Below are 16447 nucleotides of genomic sequence, written 5' to 3'. Positions count from 1 at the left end.
GTTTTACGTCGCATCGGCATTATTTCAGCCAGATAGCCACGAGACCAAGTCTGAACAAGTTAGAATATACTCTTAAACCTTATTTTTAAGGGCCTGTTCGATTATTGTGAAACTTGTTTTGATTTCTGAAACTGCTTTCTCCTGTCATAAATGAAGAAGTAATTATATGTACACAATTTACATAAAATAGTCATGTTCAGTAGAGTGGGGTTCTGAATTATATTTTTCTAGTTCTCAGTTGATTTTTATCATTATTTTGGTTACAGAAACTGCTGCTCTGTTTTGCTACCAAGATCAGCTGAACTTGGCGCTTGCAAATGCAACTCAGCCTGGTGGTTTCCGCCATGTTTGTTATGAGAGAACGTGAAACTGAAACTGCGAAACCTGCCTAGGAGATGGTTTCGAAGTTTCAGAACCCAGTTTTTGGTTTCGACATCGAGTGTATGGTTTTCAAGAAATCAAAACCGGTTTAGCATAATCGAATAGGCCCTAAATGTCATTAAAAGTTTCAAAAGCAATTGTGTGTTTCAGTTTACTCTGTACAACAAAATTACACAACACTTTTCAGCATCTGTTGTTATAAATGTATCCTAAATTTACAGCAAATTTTACATCCCGTGACAGGAAATTTACTATTTTCAGTAATTGAAGCCAAAAGTTCTTAAAACTATACTGCTAACAATAAGGGAATTTCAGTGCCTTATCTTTGAAAAGTTTATTATCTGAGATCTAATCCTTTAGTGCTTTCACATTTCTTGTTTAATGAATGATTTTTTTTAGTTGGAACCAACTAAGGATAAATAAGGATTTCAACGAAAATAGAAGGTACAATAACAGACGAATTTTGAAATTATCCCAAAGTGAAAGTATGATCACTATAGATTTAATAAAATGACAAAAGATGGCCTACTAGTTAGTGATTAGGGTATCAGATACAAGATCTAACAGTTAAAATAAATCGGTTTGCTATTTCCAAGGGATTCCTATCTTGTATGTCACATTATTTAGCATTAAAATAACTAGTCTTTCAGAGGTTTTAAGTAATTCGATTGATGGTTGATTTCATTATTTTAATGTTTCACGTCGTGATAAAAATATTCATCTTGCCTCACACATAAATGTCGTTTTCTGACTGGCTGAGCGCAAAGGATCCATCCTTGACTCTTTGAGTCCAGTGAGGGCAAGATCCATCTCCGGCCCCACCAACTGCCAATGAGGGGGAGACAGAAGTCATCAAGGTGACTCGACACCAAGACCGGTGATGCATGACCGAACCCCGACCCTCAGTGGAGCGACAAGGCCTAGCAGACAAAGAAACTGCCTCCCATATAGAACGGTGAAAACTCAATTATCATTCAGTAATTGTTTTTTTTAAAGAATTATAGCTCTTAGAAAGAAGTTTGAAGAATATGTAATCAGACCAATGGTATTTTCCAATTAGAAGATCGGATTAGTAATTTAGATTATTAGTGACTGTATCCCTAAGGGTTTAAAGTACTGTAGAAATATTGTCCCTCTGGGAGGGTATATAAGATCACGTCTTCCAAAGCATACCTTATCTGTCAATGTTTTTAATCAAGGAATATATAGTCATTTAATTCATGGCCAGATCTGTGCAAATTGCACATCCGCGAACATCCGGGTAAGAACTTGTCTTCAGTAACAAATGTTTATCGTAAGAGGCGAATAACGGGATGGGGTGGTCAGGATTGACGACTTGGTTGACACATGTCATTGCATCCCAACTGTAGAGATCGATCCATTGCTGGTACAAATCAGCTCAAATTTACCTTGTTAGTTGTGCACCTACGTTGTCAGATTACTTTTCTTATAAGTCTTATTCATATATGTTTCCAACAACCTAACATCTTTTCACCTCGATGAACCAGTTAAGTTGAGTTGAGTTTTACGTCGCATCGGCATAATTTAAGCCATATACGGAGGAGACGAAGTCTGAACAGGCAATAATATAGTCATAGACCTTACTTTTAAATGTCATTAAAAGTCTTCAAAACAATTGTGTGTTTCATTTTACTGTGTACAACAAAACTGCACAACACTTTTCAGCGTCTGTCGTTATAAATGTATCCTAAATTTACAGCAAATTTTACATCCCGTGACAGGAAATTTACTATTTTCAGTAATTGAAGCCAAAATAACTTCAAACTACACTGATGACCATAAAGGCATTCCTTTCTCACCGCCTTATCTTTGAAAAGTTAACTATCTGATATCTTATCCTTTAGTGCTTTCAGATTTCTTGTGTTATAAATGATTTTTTTTTAGTTGGAACCAACTAAGGATAAATAAGGATTTCAAAGAAAATAGAATGTATAATAACAGACTTATAAAATTAACCAAAATTGAAATATGATCACTATAGATTTAATAAAATGACAATGGATGGCCTACTAGCTAGTGATTAGGGTATCAGATACAAGATCTAACAGTTAAAATAAATCGGTTTGCGATTTCCAAGGCTCTCTCGGGTATTTGTAGGAAGGTTACAAATGTCACCCGTCTCTGTAGTGGTTCATTTCTGGTGGAGTGTGCACGGAGAGACAACAATCTATAATCTGTTGTCTCTGAAAACATTTGCCAATATTGAAGTTGCTGTGTCTGTGCACAGAACATAAAATTCTTGTTGAGGCATCTTTTGCGACAGGGCTTCATGTCTTGCATGTCACATTATTAAGCATTAAAATAACTAGTCTTTCAGAGGTTTTAAATGATTCGATTGATGGTTGATTTCGTGATTTTAATGTTTCACGTCGTCATAAATATATGTATCTTGCCTCACACATAAATGTTGTTTTCTGATTGGCTGAGCGCTCTTTTATTATTTTCAATGTGCCCTGCTTACAAGCGAGTAACATTTTCTATGTACCCTGCTGGGAATGCCGAACTCATGTGGTACTTCATAGTAGTCATTCTTTATCTCGAATAACATTGAATCGCGTATGATGTACGGAAATTACCGATGTTTTGCGAATGAAAATCGCTGGAAGGGAGATAACTCTAAAGTTGTTTTTCTTGTCGTCTGGTACTCCATACTATGATCCGATACCCGTGCTTCAAACAGTTCAAAATTACCATTGAGGTGTTCGCTAAGATAGATAAGTTATCCACTGGTCCCTCAGGGCCCATGGGTTGATGTACCCTCGATGTTTCTTTATGTCCACCTCGCCCTTCGGGCTCAGGGAATATAAACAAACATCGAGGGTACATCAGCCCATGTCCCTCCCTAGACCAGTGGAAAACTTATAGCATGCAATAGAGAGGCAGTAACAAAATCGCTGGAAGGGAGATAACTCTAAAGTTGTTTTTCTTGTCGTCTGGTACTCCATACTATGATCCGATACCCGTGCTTCAAACAGTTCAAATTTACCATTGAGATGCTCGGTAAGATAGATAATTTGTTCCGAAAGGCTCAGGGAACATAAACAAACATCGAGGGTACATCAGCCATATCGGCAGTAACAAATGTGTTCCAAAATAATTCACAAGTGATTGCTTGAAAATGGCTTTTCTTTTCTCTGTGAGATCGTTAGCTACGCCTATCCGACTACTTCTCAACGTGTCTCTCTGTGAGATCGTTAGCCATGCCTATCCCGCTTCTCCTCAACGTGTCTCTCTGTGAGATCGTTAGCCACGCCTATCCCGCTTCTTCTCAACGTGTCTCTCTGTGAGATCGTTAGCCACGCCTATCCCGCTTCTTCTCAACGTGTCTCTCTGTGAGATCGTTAGCCACGCCTATCCCGCTTCTCCTCAACGTGTCTCTCTGTGAGATCGTTAGCCACGCCTATCCCACTACTTCTCAACGTGTCCTTCTGTGAGATCGTTAGCTACGCCTATCCAACTACTTCTCAACGTGTCTCTCTGTGAGATCGTTAGCCACGCCTATCCCGCTTCTTCTCAACGTGTCTCTCTGTGAGATCGTTATCTACGCCTATCCCACTACTTCTCAACGTGTCTCTCTGTGAGATCGTTAGCTACGCCTATCCAACTACTTCTCAACGTGTCTCTCTGTGAGATCGTTAGCTACGCCTATCCAACTACTTCTCAACGTGTCTCTCTGTGAGATCGTTAACTACGCCAATCCCGCTACTTCTCAACGTGTCTCTCTGTGAGATCGTTAGCTACGTCTATCCCACTACTTCTCAACGTGTCTCTCTCTGAGAACGTTAGCTACGCCTATCCCGCTACTTCTCAACGTGTCTCTCTGTGAGATCGTTAGCTACGCCTATCCCACTACTTCTCAACGTGTCTTTCTGTGAGATCGTTAGCTACGCCTATCCCACTACTTCTCAACGTATCTCTCTGTGAGATCGTTAGCTATTTTTCGACTTAGAAAAAGCATATGATACAACATGGAAACATGGTATCCTAAAAGATTTACACGAGTTTGGATTGAGGGGTAGACTACCTCAATTCATATCTCGGTTTCTAAATAACAGACAATTCCAAGTTCGGGTGGGTTCCACACTGTCTGACTACTTCCACCAAGATCAGGGCGTCCCCCAAGGCAGCATTCTGTCTGTCACACTTTTTAGCATCAAAATTAACAGCCTCACTAACGTTCTGAACAGTTGCGTTGATGGGTCCCTTTTCGTCGATGACTTCAATATTTCATGTCGTGGTAAGAACATGCACGCAATAGAAAGGCAGCTACAACTCTGCCTTAACAAAATCCAAAAATGGGCCAATGAAAATAGTTTTAGGTTTTCAAAATCCAAAACGAATTGTATTCACTTTTGTCGTAAATACAAACCACACAAGGATCCAGACCTAACTTTAGATGGTACTCCCATCAAAGTAGTAGAAGAGGCCAAATTCCTTGGACTCATATTCGACCACCACCTGACATTCTTACCACACATCAAATATGTGAAAACAAAGTGCCTGAAGGCTTTAGACTTGCTAAAAGTAGTTTCAAATACAGAGTGGGGAGGGGATCAGACCACCCTCCTTCACCTGTACAGATCATTAGTCCGCAGTAAACTAGATTATGGCTCCATTGTCTACGGTGGAGCCTGCAAAAGCAATTTAGAAAAATTAGACTCTATCCACCACCAAGGACTAAGGCTCTGCCTGGGAGCTTTTAGGACCTCTCCGGTAGACAGACTATATGCGGAGGCCAATGAACCTTCCCTTGAACAACGCCGCATTAAACTCTCACTGCAGTATATCACTAAATTACGTTCAAATGAGTTCAATCCAGCATACAACTGTGTTTTCAACCCGCTCTATGAAAACTTATTTCCTAAATTACCAAGCCGGGTTCCACCACTTGGAATAAGGATCAAACCACACATATCTGCAGCTAAAATTGATCTCAACATCATTGCGCCTTACCGACTTCTGTCCTCACCACCATGGCAAATGGTGAAACCACAGGTCGATCTTACCCTCACCAAACTCAAAAAGTCTGAAACAAATCCCTTGGTGTTCCAACAGGAATACAACCAGTTACGTTCGAAGTATAACACTCACAGATCCATCTTCACAGACGGATCCAAGGACGATGGCCAAGTTGCCAGCGCTACAGTCATTGGATCCTCTAGGATCCCCGACAACAGTTTCACCGCTGAAGCCAAAGCTATCTTCTCAGCTCTGACCTACATTCAACAGCAAAATCAGTCCAAAAACTTCATCGTATTTACAGATTCATTATCCTGCCTTCAAGCACTTCTAAACGTGACTTCAAGTCACCCAATCATCCTGGACATATTAGAACTGTACATCGACCTTTCTACTAGCCAATATGACATCATCCTCTGCTGGTTGCCGGGTCACGTCGGCATAGCAGGTAACACTAAGGCCGATGCTGCAGCAAAAGCAGCTCTTGAAAAGCCCCTATCTCCACTGCTAATCCCGTACAGTGATTTCAAACCCACTATCAAAAGCTATACTCGGGACCTGATGCAAAAAAGGTGGGACACCCAAGTAGGAAGAAACAAACTCCATGAATTGAAGCCAACAGTCGGTTATACCTGCTTGGGTTGCCAGTCAGGACGTGATGAAGTAATTTTACGACGATGTCGTATTGGCCATAGTCGGTTTACACATGACTATCTGCTAAAAACAGATGGGGATGGACCCCCCATATGTCTCTCCTGCGATGAGGCTCTCACCGTCAAGCATATTCTGCTTGACTGTGTGGATTTTACATCTGCAAGGGACTCGCATTATCACGCAACCAATCTGAAAGATCTGTTCTCCAGCGTGAGCGCTCATCTGATACTAAACTACCTGAGGGAAGTCGATCTATATCATAAAATGTAACTGTGTAATGTCAATAACGAATGTATCTGCTTTTCAATCTAGTTCTATGACATTCTCTGTTCTAAAATGACAACGTAATGAATGTATGTCTTTGAAACGAAACCACTTTGTACTTACAATGTATATTAATGCAGACTTGTTCTCGTCACTATATGGCTGGAATAATGCCGATGTGACGTAAAGCCCAACTCAACTCAACTCAACGTATCTCTCTCTGAGAACGTTAGCTACGCCTATCCCGCTACTTCTCAACGTGTCTCGATGTTGAGTTCGGAGGTCTTCTCATCAGTGTGATTAAACTTGGCTATAAGTGGCGTGGTTTATAGGGTCTGGAGTTTGTACCTATACGGTGCGCCCTTAAAATATCGCCTTTACTCCACTCCTTAATGTTCACATGTTGGACTCAAACGACTCTTTTTGCTGTTCAGAGTGTCTCTCTGTGAGATCGTTAGCTATGCCGATCCCACTACTTCTCAACATGTCTCTCTGTGAGATCGTTAGCCACGCCTATCCCACTACTTCTTAACGTGTCTCTCTCTGAGATCGTTAGCCACGCCTATCTCACTACTTCTCAACGTGTCTCAATGTTTGAGTTCAGAGGTCTTCTCATCAGTGTGATTAAACTTGGCGATAAGTGGGCGTGGTTTATCGGGTTTGGAGTTTGTACCTATGCGATGCGCCCATAAAATATCGCCTTTACTCCACTCCATATGTCGATTCAAAACTGACACAATATTAATCCTTACACGACTCAAACGATTCATTTTGCTGTTTAGGTAGACCATAGAAATCTCCTGGACGCCGCTAGTCTATCTATCTCTGACCCGGGAGCTGACACTATTTTCTCTAGATTTGCGGTAGCTTGCTCATGCCTCGACTTTATTACGCATATCAGAAATGGATGTTTCTTATGTGATGCATCTTGGTAATACGAGCAGCAGTTTGGAATACGCTCGTTCAGAGTGTATAAGATACACTTTAATATAGGCGTATTATTAATAATATTGTTCAATTTTCGAATATAGCATTTTCCTCACATTAATCAAATTTCGCATTAAATTACTTACAATTAAATAAATTTTCACATTGAGTTAACAAATCGTTTGCATTGAATATAGTATTTTCAGGAAAATATCTAAAGTAACTATCGGATTCATAAAATTAGCTGGGTTTTTTTGGGGGGGGGTGTTTCAAATATTATGTTTGATATATACTGATAGTGTGAGAAAAAGGCTGTGCACTTCTTGATATAAATTTGAATACCTCATGGGATTTTGAGGTCCTGAGGTATGGCCAACATGACTGATTGCCAAGCTCGTGTTTAGTTTTTAGCAATATTCCATCAATATCACGACGGGGGTCACACGTTGTACCCATGTGGGGAGTCGAACCCGGGTCTTCAGCAAGACGAACGAACCTTTTAACCACTTGGCTACCCTGGCGCCCAACCTTAACAACAGAGGAGTGTGTGAAAAACCAAAGAGTGTTGGTTGTATCTGTGTAACGGATGCCTTGATTCAGCGACATGTCATACTATTAGCAAAAGCCTTAATCACTGAAGCATTGATGACCGTGTAAACATCTGGTTGGCTGATCGGGACCATCATAAGGCATAGCTGGATCTGTCGACGATGTATCTAAACATTATCTAGTCTCCTTGTGTTCGGACAACAGGGTTCGACCGCATAAATATATACTATTAAAAAAAAGAAACGCATAACCCAGAAATTTGTTGCGAAAATGTTGTATTTTCAAAAATGTATAACCCGTCCACAAATAGACTTCAGGAAATGATTTTTTGTATCAGCTTAGAAGAAGGAAATGTCTATACAACCAAGTGGATAATTTTACATAACGGAGACACTGGGCGCCATGGTGACGACGTAGCATGGGCCCGACGTCGGGTCTCCTGGCTCTCAGTCCAATCTCTCTCAACCCGTTCCGTACAGCTTGATCGGATATCCTCCGAAGTCCAGGCACCCTAGCTGCTGTGCTGTCACCCATGGCAGTACGATCAAGTAGATATAGTACCCGGATGTACCGATCTTGGACTACAGTGGTGACTCGAGGTCTGCCTGTACGGGGAGGGTCATTTGTTATACCTGTTTGGTTGTAAAGAGTTGTAAGCAATGATATCGTGCTCAGACTGACATTCAAACGCCTGGCAATAGACAATTGGTATTCTCCAGCGTGTAATCTTCCAATGGTGATGTTCTGTGTCGCAGCGTCAAGACGTGGCTTAGTGATTTGACCTTGAAACTCCTTCAAAACGAATGACGATTTCCGAAAGTAATCTGGATTTTTATAGGCAGACAGTGTATTTACTAATGCAAACTTGTTCTCGTCACTATATGGCTGGAAAAATGCCGATGTGACGTAAAGCTCAACTCAACTCAACTCTTTGCTGCACAATTGCAACTGGAAAGAGATTCCTGTTGCGTTTGATCAACATTTTCAGGGAAAGTCGATTTTTGTTGATGTAAAATCATGTTATCAACACTATTGTTACATATTTTGACGATTGTTTGAACACAATAGGCAATAAATAGATATTTAAGAATACAAAACGCCTATGCGTTTCTTTTTTCGGATAGTATATATTCCCATGTTGTCAGTATGTCTGAGTCTCTGTCCGATGGTTGCTGGTTTTGCACCGACCCCACTACAGTTTCAGCATTAGCTGAGTACGAAACAACATACTTTACATGAATTCATCATGAAAACTTTAATTGAATTGGTATTGACGAACCCGTGAAGATCCGGGTAAGAATTGATCTTTAACAAACAGGGATCAGATTGTCAAGATCGCTGACCTAGTTGATGCATGTCATCGTATCCCAATTGTGTAGAACGATGTCCATGCTGTTGATCACTGGATTGTCCGGTCCAGTCGCGATTATTTACTGACCGTCGCCGTATAGCTGGAATATTGCTGAGTGCGGCGTTAAACAGCATATTTGACATGGATTTTAAAAAAATGAAATATAAAAGGCAATATAAAACACAGATCCAGAGTCAGTTGACGCCACATTTATTGCATGGTCGGGCTGTGTTTTTATTTTCCAAGCAGTGGAACAGCAGAACAGGCAGAATTCAATAAATCCTTTAGACCGGCTCCTCACAGTTGTGGAAGCGAATAACTGGTTTTTGTATTAGTGATTAAACCTGATAAAAATGTCGCTGTATCTCTACATCAACACAGCTGTGATAAAATATATGTGACACACGTGTACTTTACGGAAACCGTTTTGGGCCACTCTGGTTGGGTTTTGAGGACATTAAAAAAATTATTTTGAAATTTCAAGATGATGATCTTCAAATTTAAAAGTCTTATCTTGACATTTCAAGATCATTGTCTTGACATTATAACTTTATGTGAACTTGGTATTCTTTTCGATATTACTTACAGATGAAGTTGAAAACTTACCACCTCTTTTCGCGGTTACTCTCGGGACATTTGAAATAGCAATTGTTTACTTGACTTCAGCATTTGCATCGTGTAAGCCAAATAAGATTAAAATAACCTTTATATCAGATGACACAAGGATTATTGACGTCCAGCTGAGTATTGCATATGATCAACCATGACTACGCATCCAATACATATTGAATCTCGTACTCTTGACATATTTGGCTCGTTTCAAAAGGTCGAGAAAGGACCTCCCAATAGCTCATAGTTTTGTGTGGTGCGCAACGATGACAACCGCTTACCTGCAGCAGCCCTGATCACTTTGCCGTCTTGGAGGAATTGCACTTTGCAGCCGCTACAGAACTTTGCTATCCTCTTTCCCACTTTCTGTTCGATCTCTTCTGCAGGTAATGGCGTTTTGGGAACGACCCACTCTTCAGTAGCTTGGACCTTTGGTGCTTTCTCTCCCTGCATGGTGAACACAGGATGAACAGAATGATAGGTTGTATTTGTTAGTTGGTTGGTGGTTTGTTTAACTCCACACTCAGTGAGTGAGTGAGATTAGTTTTACTCCACACTCAGCAATATTCCAGTTACATGGCGGCGGTCTGTGAAAAATCGAGTCTGGATGAGACAATCCTGTGATCAACATCATCGATCCACGCAACTGGGATACGATGACATGTGTCAGCCAAGTCAGCGAGCCTGACCACCCGATCCCGTTAGTCGCCGCTTACGACAAGCATGGATTACTGAAGATCAATTCCAAGAAAGAAAGAAAAAGTGTTATAGAAAATGGAATGAAATAGTGAAAAGCCTCAGTTGCAATATGCATCAGCTGTTAATGTGACATACCTTTTTGATGTCGTCTACGACCTTCTTAATGTCGTCGTATGTCTCGTCAGATGGCTTCACAAAACAAGTGTCTTTTTCGGTGATCTTCATAGCCACTAAGCCCTGCAAAATATACATGAAATAGACGTTTAACTGGCATATGTCAGATATTTATTACTGTCTCTGAATTTCAAATTTGTTTCCATAACTTATTTTTAGTTTGTTGCAACAATCATCACCGATACTTTATCTTGCTAACCAAGATGTTATTCAATTCCTTGCGTCCCCCTGAACGACCTCAAGTAGATGGGTAGCAGCTATCAAATATGTCATCACACATCTGTATGTATGTTTCGGTGAGAGAGTTATAATTTTAAGTAAGCGTTGTTTCAGCCATGCAGTGACAAAAACAATTTTATTTTTACACATAATATTAATGTAAGCGATTTCTGTTTGCAACACGCTACAGCATGAACTTGGCCACGTCGCTAGCTACCATCGAGCACTTATTTCAGATGCATATATACCTTTGTAAAGTCATGGTAGTTGATGATATACAACAATTCAAAACACGTTAAGGCAGCTGAAGTCCTAGGCTAGGTCACTAGCTGGAGATCATGGAACATGTATTTCAGATGCATATGTACCTTTGTAAAGTCATGGAACTTCACTATTTGTAAAGTCATGGCAGTTGACTGTTTGTAAAGTCATGGTAGTTGACTATTTCTATTGTAAAATCATGGAAGTTGACTATTTGTAAAGTCATGGCAGTTGACTATTTCTATTGTAAAATCATGGAAGTTGACTATTTGTAAAATCATGGTAGTTGACTATGTGTAAAATCATGATAGTTCACAATTATGGTAGTTGAGTATTTGTAAAGTCATGGTAGTTGACTGTTTGTAAAGTCATGGTAGTTGACTACCGTTTAAACCACACAAAGGCAGCCTGACCTTTATACGGAGCATATATTTCAGATGCACGTGTACCTTTGTAAAGTCATGGTATTGTCGTGCAGCTCGATGTCCATAGGGATGACCTCTCCATTCCCGGGTGTCACGGCACTGTGAGCAAACTATAATATAGAGAGATTGTCCTCAGTATACCGTGATTAGACGTACAAAGTCTTGATCTAAGATATAACCTTGACTTGAACATACCATGATATAACGAATACCATTTTTCCTCACATGCCAAACACGTCTAAAAGCTTGGCATGGCTACAATTCATTTCATAAACTGTGATGATCACGTGGAAAATAACGTACAGTATCGTGAGCACACTGGACAATAAAGCACTGTATCGTGAGCACACTGGACAATAACGTACAGTATCTTGAGCACACTGGAAATTTACGTACAGAATCGTGAGCACACTTGACAATAACGTGCTGTATCTTGATCACATTGGACAATAACGTACAGTATCGTGAGCACACTGGACAACAAAGCACTGTATCGCGAGCACATTGGACAATAACGTACAGAATCGTGAGCACACTGGACAATAAAGCACTGTATCGTGAGCACATTGGACAATAACGTACAGTATCTTGAGCACACTGGACAATAAGGTACAACATCTTGAGCACACTGGACAATAACGTACAGTATCGAGAACACATTGGACAATAACGTACTGTATCTTGAGCACACTGGACAATAACGTACAACATATTGAGCACACTGGACAATAACGTACAATATCTTGAACATACTGGACAATAACGTACTGTATCATGAGCACACTGGACAAAAACGTACTGTATCATGAGCACACTGGACAATAACGTACTGTATCATGAGTACACTGGACAATAACGTACTGTATCGTGAGCACACTGGACAATAACGTACTGTATCGTGAGCACACTGGACAATAACGTACTGTATCATGAGCACACTGGACAATAACGTACTGTATCGTGAACACACTGGACAATAACGTACTGTATCGTGAGGACACTGGACTCTAAAGCACAGTATCGTGAGCACATTGGACAATATCGTACAGTATCCTGAGCACCCTTGACAATAACGTACAGAATCATGAGCACCCTCTATTACTACCTACAGCGTACTGAGCACATTGGACAATAACCCATAGCATTCTGAACACACTTAACTGTACTGTGTTTCACGAATTGGGGACGTATACCGATGGTTATATAGCCGCAAATTTAGTTATAACGGCGACGCGTAAACAGCGTTACCCCATTAGTGTATATATACATTCAAAGGTTTTGATTATACGGTCAGAAATTCATAGCATTGACCAATCAGAACTCGTGTTACATACTAAGTTGAATTAGAATAGAATATAACGTACAGTATAGTGAGCACACTATATTATTACCTACAGTCAAGTGATCACACTGGACAATAACGCGCAGTATCATTTAGAAATAAGGTTAGTTGATTCACGCAAAACTGAAGTATAATGTATAGTGCTTTGAATGTCGTGGTACATTTAGAGTGAGTGAGTGAGTTATTATTTAACGTCACATCGGCAATATTTCAGCCATGTCGCGACGAGAACATATGTGACATTGAAATGGAATGGATGTATATTATAAAAACCTGTTGACGAAGGACAGTAAAACGACTAGAATATCACAATTACAACTAAAACTATTCTGGAAAATTAAAACTGATAGCATTATTTGGACAATACAATATAAAAACTGGCTACAGATCGCCAACAACCGAAGTTAGATCACCAAACTAGGGACCATGGGGACTTACATTACTTTGCTACCTGCATGGACCCTAGTTGGATTTATATCATTCCTTCAACCGCTGGCGATTGAAGTCAAATTTAGCCAAAATTAAAATGACAAGAATACTACATTTAAAACAGCTGGTAAATTTAAATTTCCTTTGAATGTTTCAGGGCTTACGTACCCTCTCAGCAGGACAATAATTTTACGCTACTTCAACCCCCTTTGAGGGTACAGCCACAAACAATCTCAGTTACTAATTTAAACTACCATTAATAAAATATGTATCTATTTACAAACCAGTTAACAAGTCTAATTTTTTTTAAAATGCAATAATTAAATGAGAACTTATAGTACTAAAAAGATCCTTCATAGTTTGGGATTTGAAATAGATATCCCTTGTGATGGAATATTCAACACAGTCAAGCAGGACATGCTTGACCGTGATTCTTTCATCACAAGGGATACAAAACGCAGGATCCTCACCTTTTAATAGGTATTCGTGAGTATATCTTGTATGACCAATACGACAGCGTCGTATGATAACCTCTTCAAATCTGGACTGACAACCCAAGTAGGTGTAACCGATAGTTGGTTTTAGTGCATGGAATTTATTGATACCTACCTACTATGGGATCAGAGGTGGTGTCACAGATGTGTTGAGTGCTGCCTTAGCAGCAAGATCGGCCATTGTGTTCCCAGAAATGCCAACGTGGCTGGGTAACCAATAAAAGACGATGTCGCATTGGCCAGTAGCAAGCTCATTTATAATTCAATAATTTCTAATAAAAGTGGATGTTTACAAGAAAGATTTTTAATAGCCTGAAGACACGAAGGAGAATCGGAAAATATTATGTATTGTTTATATTTACGGTTTTTATTAATATATTTAAGAGCTGTTAATATGGCGTGAGCTTCTGCTGTGAAAATAGAGCTGTTATTTGGTGGTCGAGAAGATATTGTTCTGGATCCAATGACAGTGGGTACGTTTAGAAATAAGGTTAGTTGATTCACGGGTAACTAAAGTAGAATGTACAGCACCCTGAATGACACAGCTCATGTAGAAATAAGGTTAGTTGATTCACGGGTAACTAAAGTAGAATGTGCAGCACCCTGAATGACACAGCTCATGTAGAAATAAGGTAAGTTGATTCACGGGTAACTAAAGTAGCATAAACAGCGCCCTGAATGACACAGCTCATGTAGAAATAAGGTTAGTTGATTCACGGGTAACTAAAGTAGAATGTACAGCCCTCACCTCTGTTGTTCCGCTTGCTCCATGCAGAAGCAGTGCGACGAGAGTGGCCACAGCAAACATAGCGACTCGCAAGTACCTGAGGGAATAATACTCGAATATTCTAAAAAGGGATAGTCATTTATCAATATCTGAAATACGTTTGTATTTGTTTTGTTTGATTTTGTCAGTCCTTACATAGCATACATGTAAGTACCGTTTCCCTGTCACTGTGTTACCATGTTACCACGTTACCTTACACCAAACACACCTTGTACCAATATCTCGCCATCCACTTTACGCAGTATAGATGTTAATCCCTACGGAGGCGTAGGGTAACCGAGTAGTTACAGCGTTCGCTCGTCACGCCCGAAGATCCGGGTTCGATTCCCAACTTGAGTACAATTTGTAAAGCCCAGTTCTGGTTTCCCCCGTAGTGATGTTGAGGGAATATTCCTAAAATATCCCCACTCACTCACTCACTTACTAATCCCTACCGGTGGAATGCCCTTATGTCAGGTTAACCCAGCATCCTACTGGTCCGGAGACAGGTTTTTGTGACACGCTGTTACCTTGAAGTTGCCTTAGGTTTCTTTCATGGTTATGAAAATCCCTCTTATTTACAGTGCTCCAATAGTGCCCTCCACCCATAGTATTTAGTGGCAGGGAATGAGTTTAGTTTTACGCCGCTTTTACGCCGCTACCCCACCGCCCCGATTGAGTGAGAGACACTGCACACCACGGTCTTGCCATCAACTTAATGATCGACACCATACATCAACAAAGAAGGCAATTAAAACACTCAGAGTGACCTGTCTCAAATCTAATAATATCACATCATGCAGAAAACAGATTTTTTTAAATGTTTGAAAAATGTACAAACCAAAACATGTCTCTTCAGTGATCCCCACAGCTGGAACTGCTTTCCAGTCGAGTTCCTGACAAGCTTCTAAACATGAACCAACACATGTTCGCACCTCAGTGTAAAAATATCCCGTTTCACATGCATCATACCTTCTGACCTTCTGTCAGATACACATGAAGAACTTCAATACCAAATTTACAGTTTTATGATGTGATAGTTTGATTACAGTTTAACGAGGAAATGAGAGGATTAGTCGGGGAAACAGTTATTATTTCCAGGGAATGGTGGTAAACACGCTCAATATGTACTTGTCATGATGAAGAACCTATGTGTACCATACTGAGTCAAAAAAGAAACTTCACATTCTTTCTTCAGAGCAAAAATAAAAGAACAAGAGATGGTAAGATGGTTACATTGTTATTATTTCATTGCTGAGATCTGTGTGATGTACTCGATACACTGACAGTGCCATAATCAGTTCCATTAGGCTACACCGCCGTTCCAAAACATGGGTATACAGAATGTCAAGTCACAAGAGTAAAAATGCGAAATTTCTCAGTTTAATATCGTGTATGGCCGCCCCGCGCATTCACCACTGCCAAACACCGTCTCCTCATCGACTGCCTGATGCTTGTGAACATGTGGTTGGGGATTCTGCGCCATTGCTCTTGCATCCCAAACGTCCTCTATTAGATTAAGGTCAGGGGACCTCGATGACCAGTCCACGACGTTGATTCCGGCGTTTTGAAGGAAATTTCGTGTCAGCATCGCGGTATGCGGCCGAGCATTATCATGCTGGAACTGCAGACCTGGGCCATGAGCCGCCATGAAAGGAACGGGTTCAGGGGTGAGCACCTGGTCGCGGTAAGCAGCAGCCGTGAGGTTTCCACGGATGACCAGAAGTCGGGAACGGTTGTTCCCACAGAAAGTACCCCACACCATGCAACTTCCGCCCCCAAATCTGTCGACTTCCTGTACACAACATTGGGCATACCGTTCACGACGTCGTCTCCAGACTCTATGCCTGCCGTCCGCGAATCTGAGGGTAAACCTGGATTCATCGCTAAAGACGACTCGATTCCAGTATCTCTGGGTCCATT

General features: G+C 40.6%; 1 protein-coding gene across 1 annotated transcript; it reads right to left on the bottom strand.

Moving 5' to 3' along the window:
- Window positions 1-9239: 9239 nt before the first annotated feature.
- LOC124292404 lies at window positions 9240-14789 on the bottom strand. The gene is made up of 7 exons (XM_046729486.1): window positions 14754-14789; window positions 14507-14582; window positions 11518-11603; window positions 10550-10651; window positions 9997-10162; window positions 9713-9742; window positions 9240-9409 (listed from the first exon to the last, which is right to left on the bottom strand). Exons 1-7 carry the CDS (start codon window positions 14772-14774, stop codon window positions 9255-9257), a joined length of 636 nt encoding a protein of 211 aa, XP_046585442.1. The 5' UTR covers window positions 14775-14789; the 3' UTR covers window positions 9240-9254.
- Window positions 14790-16447: the final 1658 nt, after the last annotated feature.

Source organism: Haliotis rubra, unplaced genomic scaffold (assembly GCF_003918875.1).
Source record: "Haliotis rubra isolate DU_JTF1 unplaced genomic scaffold, ASM391887v1 Scf516, whole genome shotgun sequence".
NCBI lineage: Eukaryota > Metazoa > Mollusca > Gastropoda > Lepetellida > Haliotidae > Haliotis > Haliotis rubra.
Note: the sequence above shows the minus strand (reverse complement) of the source record. Positions and strands in the feature narration are given on the sequence as shown.

Bases quoted from the DNA above. Each gene is read 5' to 3' on its own strand.
- LOC124292404 (XM_046729486.1), bottom strand. From the start codon at position 14,774: ATGGCGAGATATTGGTACAAG. The intron at 10,652-11,517 runs GTACACGTGCAT...TATATTTTGCAG, and splicing joins AATACCATGACTTTACAAAG to GGCTTAGTGGCTATGAAGAT. The intron at 9,410-9,712 runs GTAAGTTTTCAA...TCGCTTCCACAA, and splicing joins AGTAACCGCGAAAAGAGGTG to CTGTGAGGAGCCGGTCTAAA.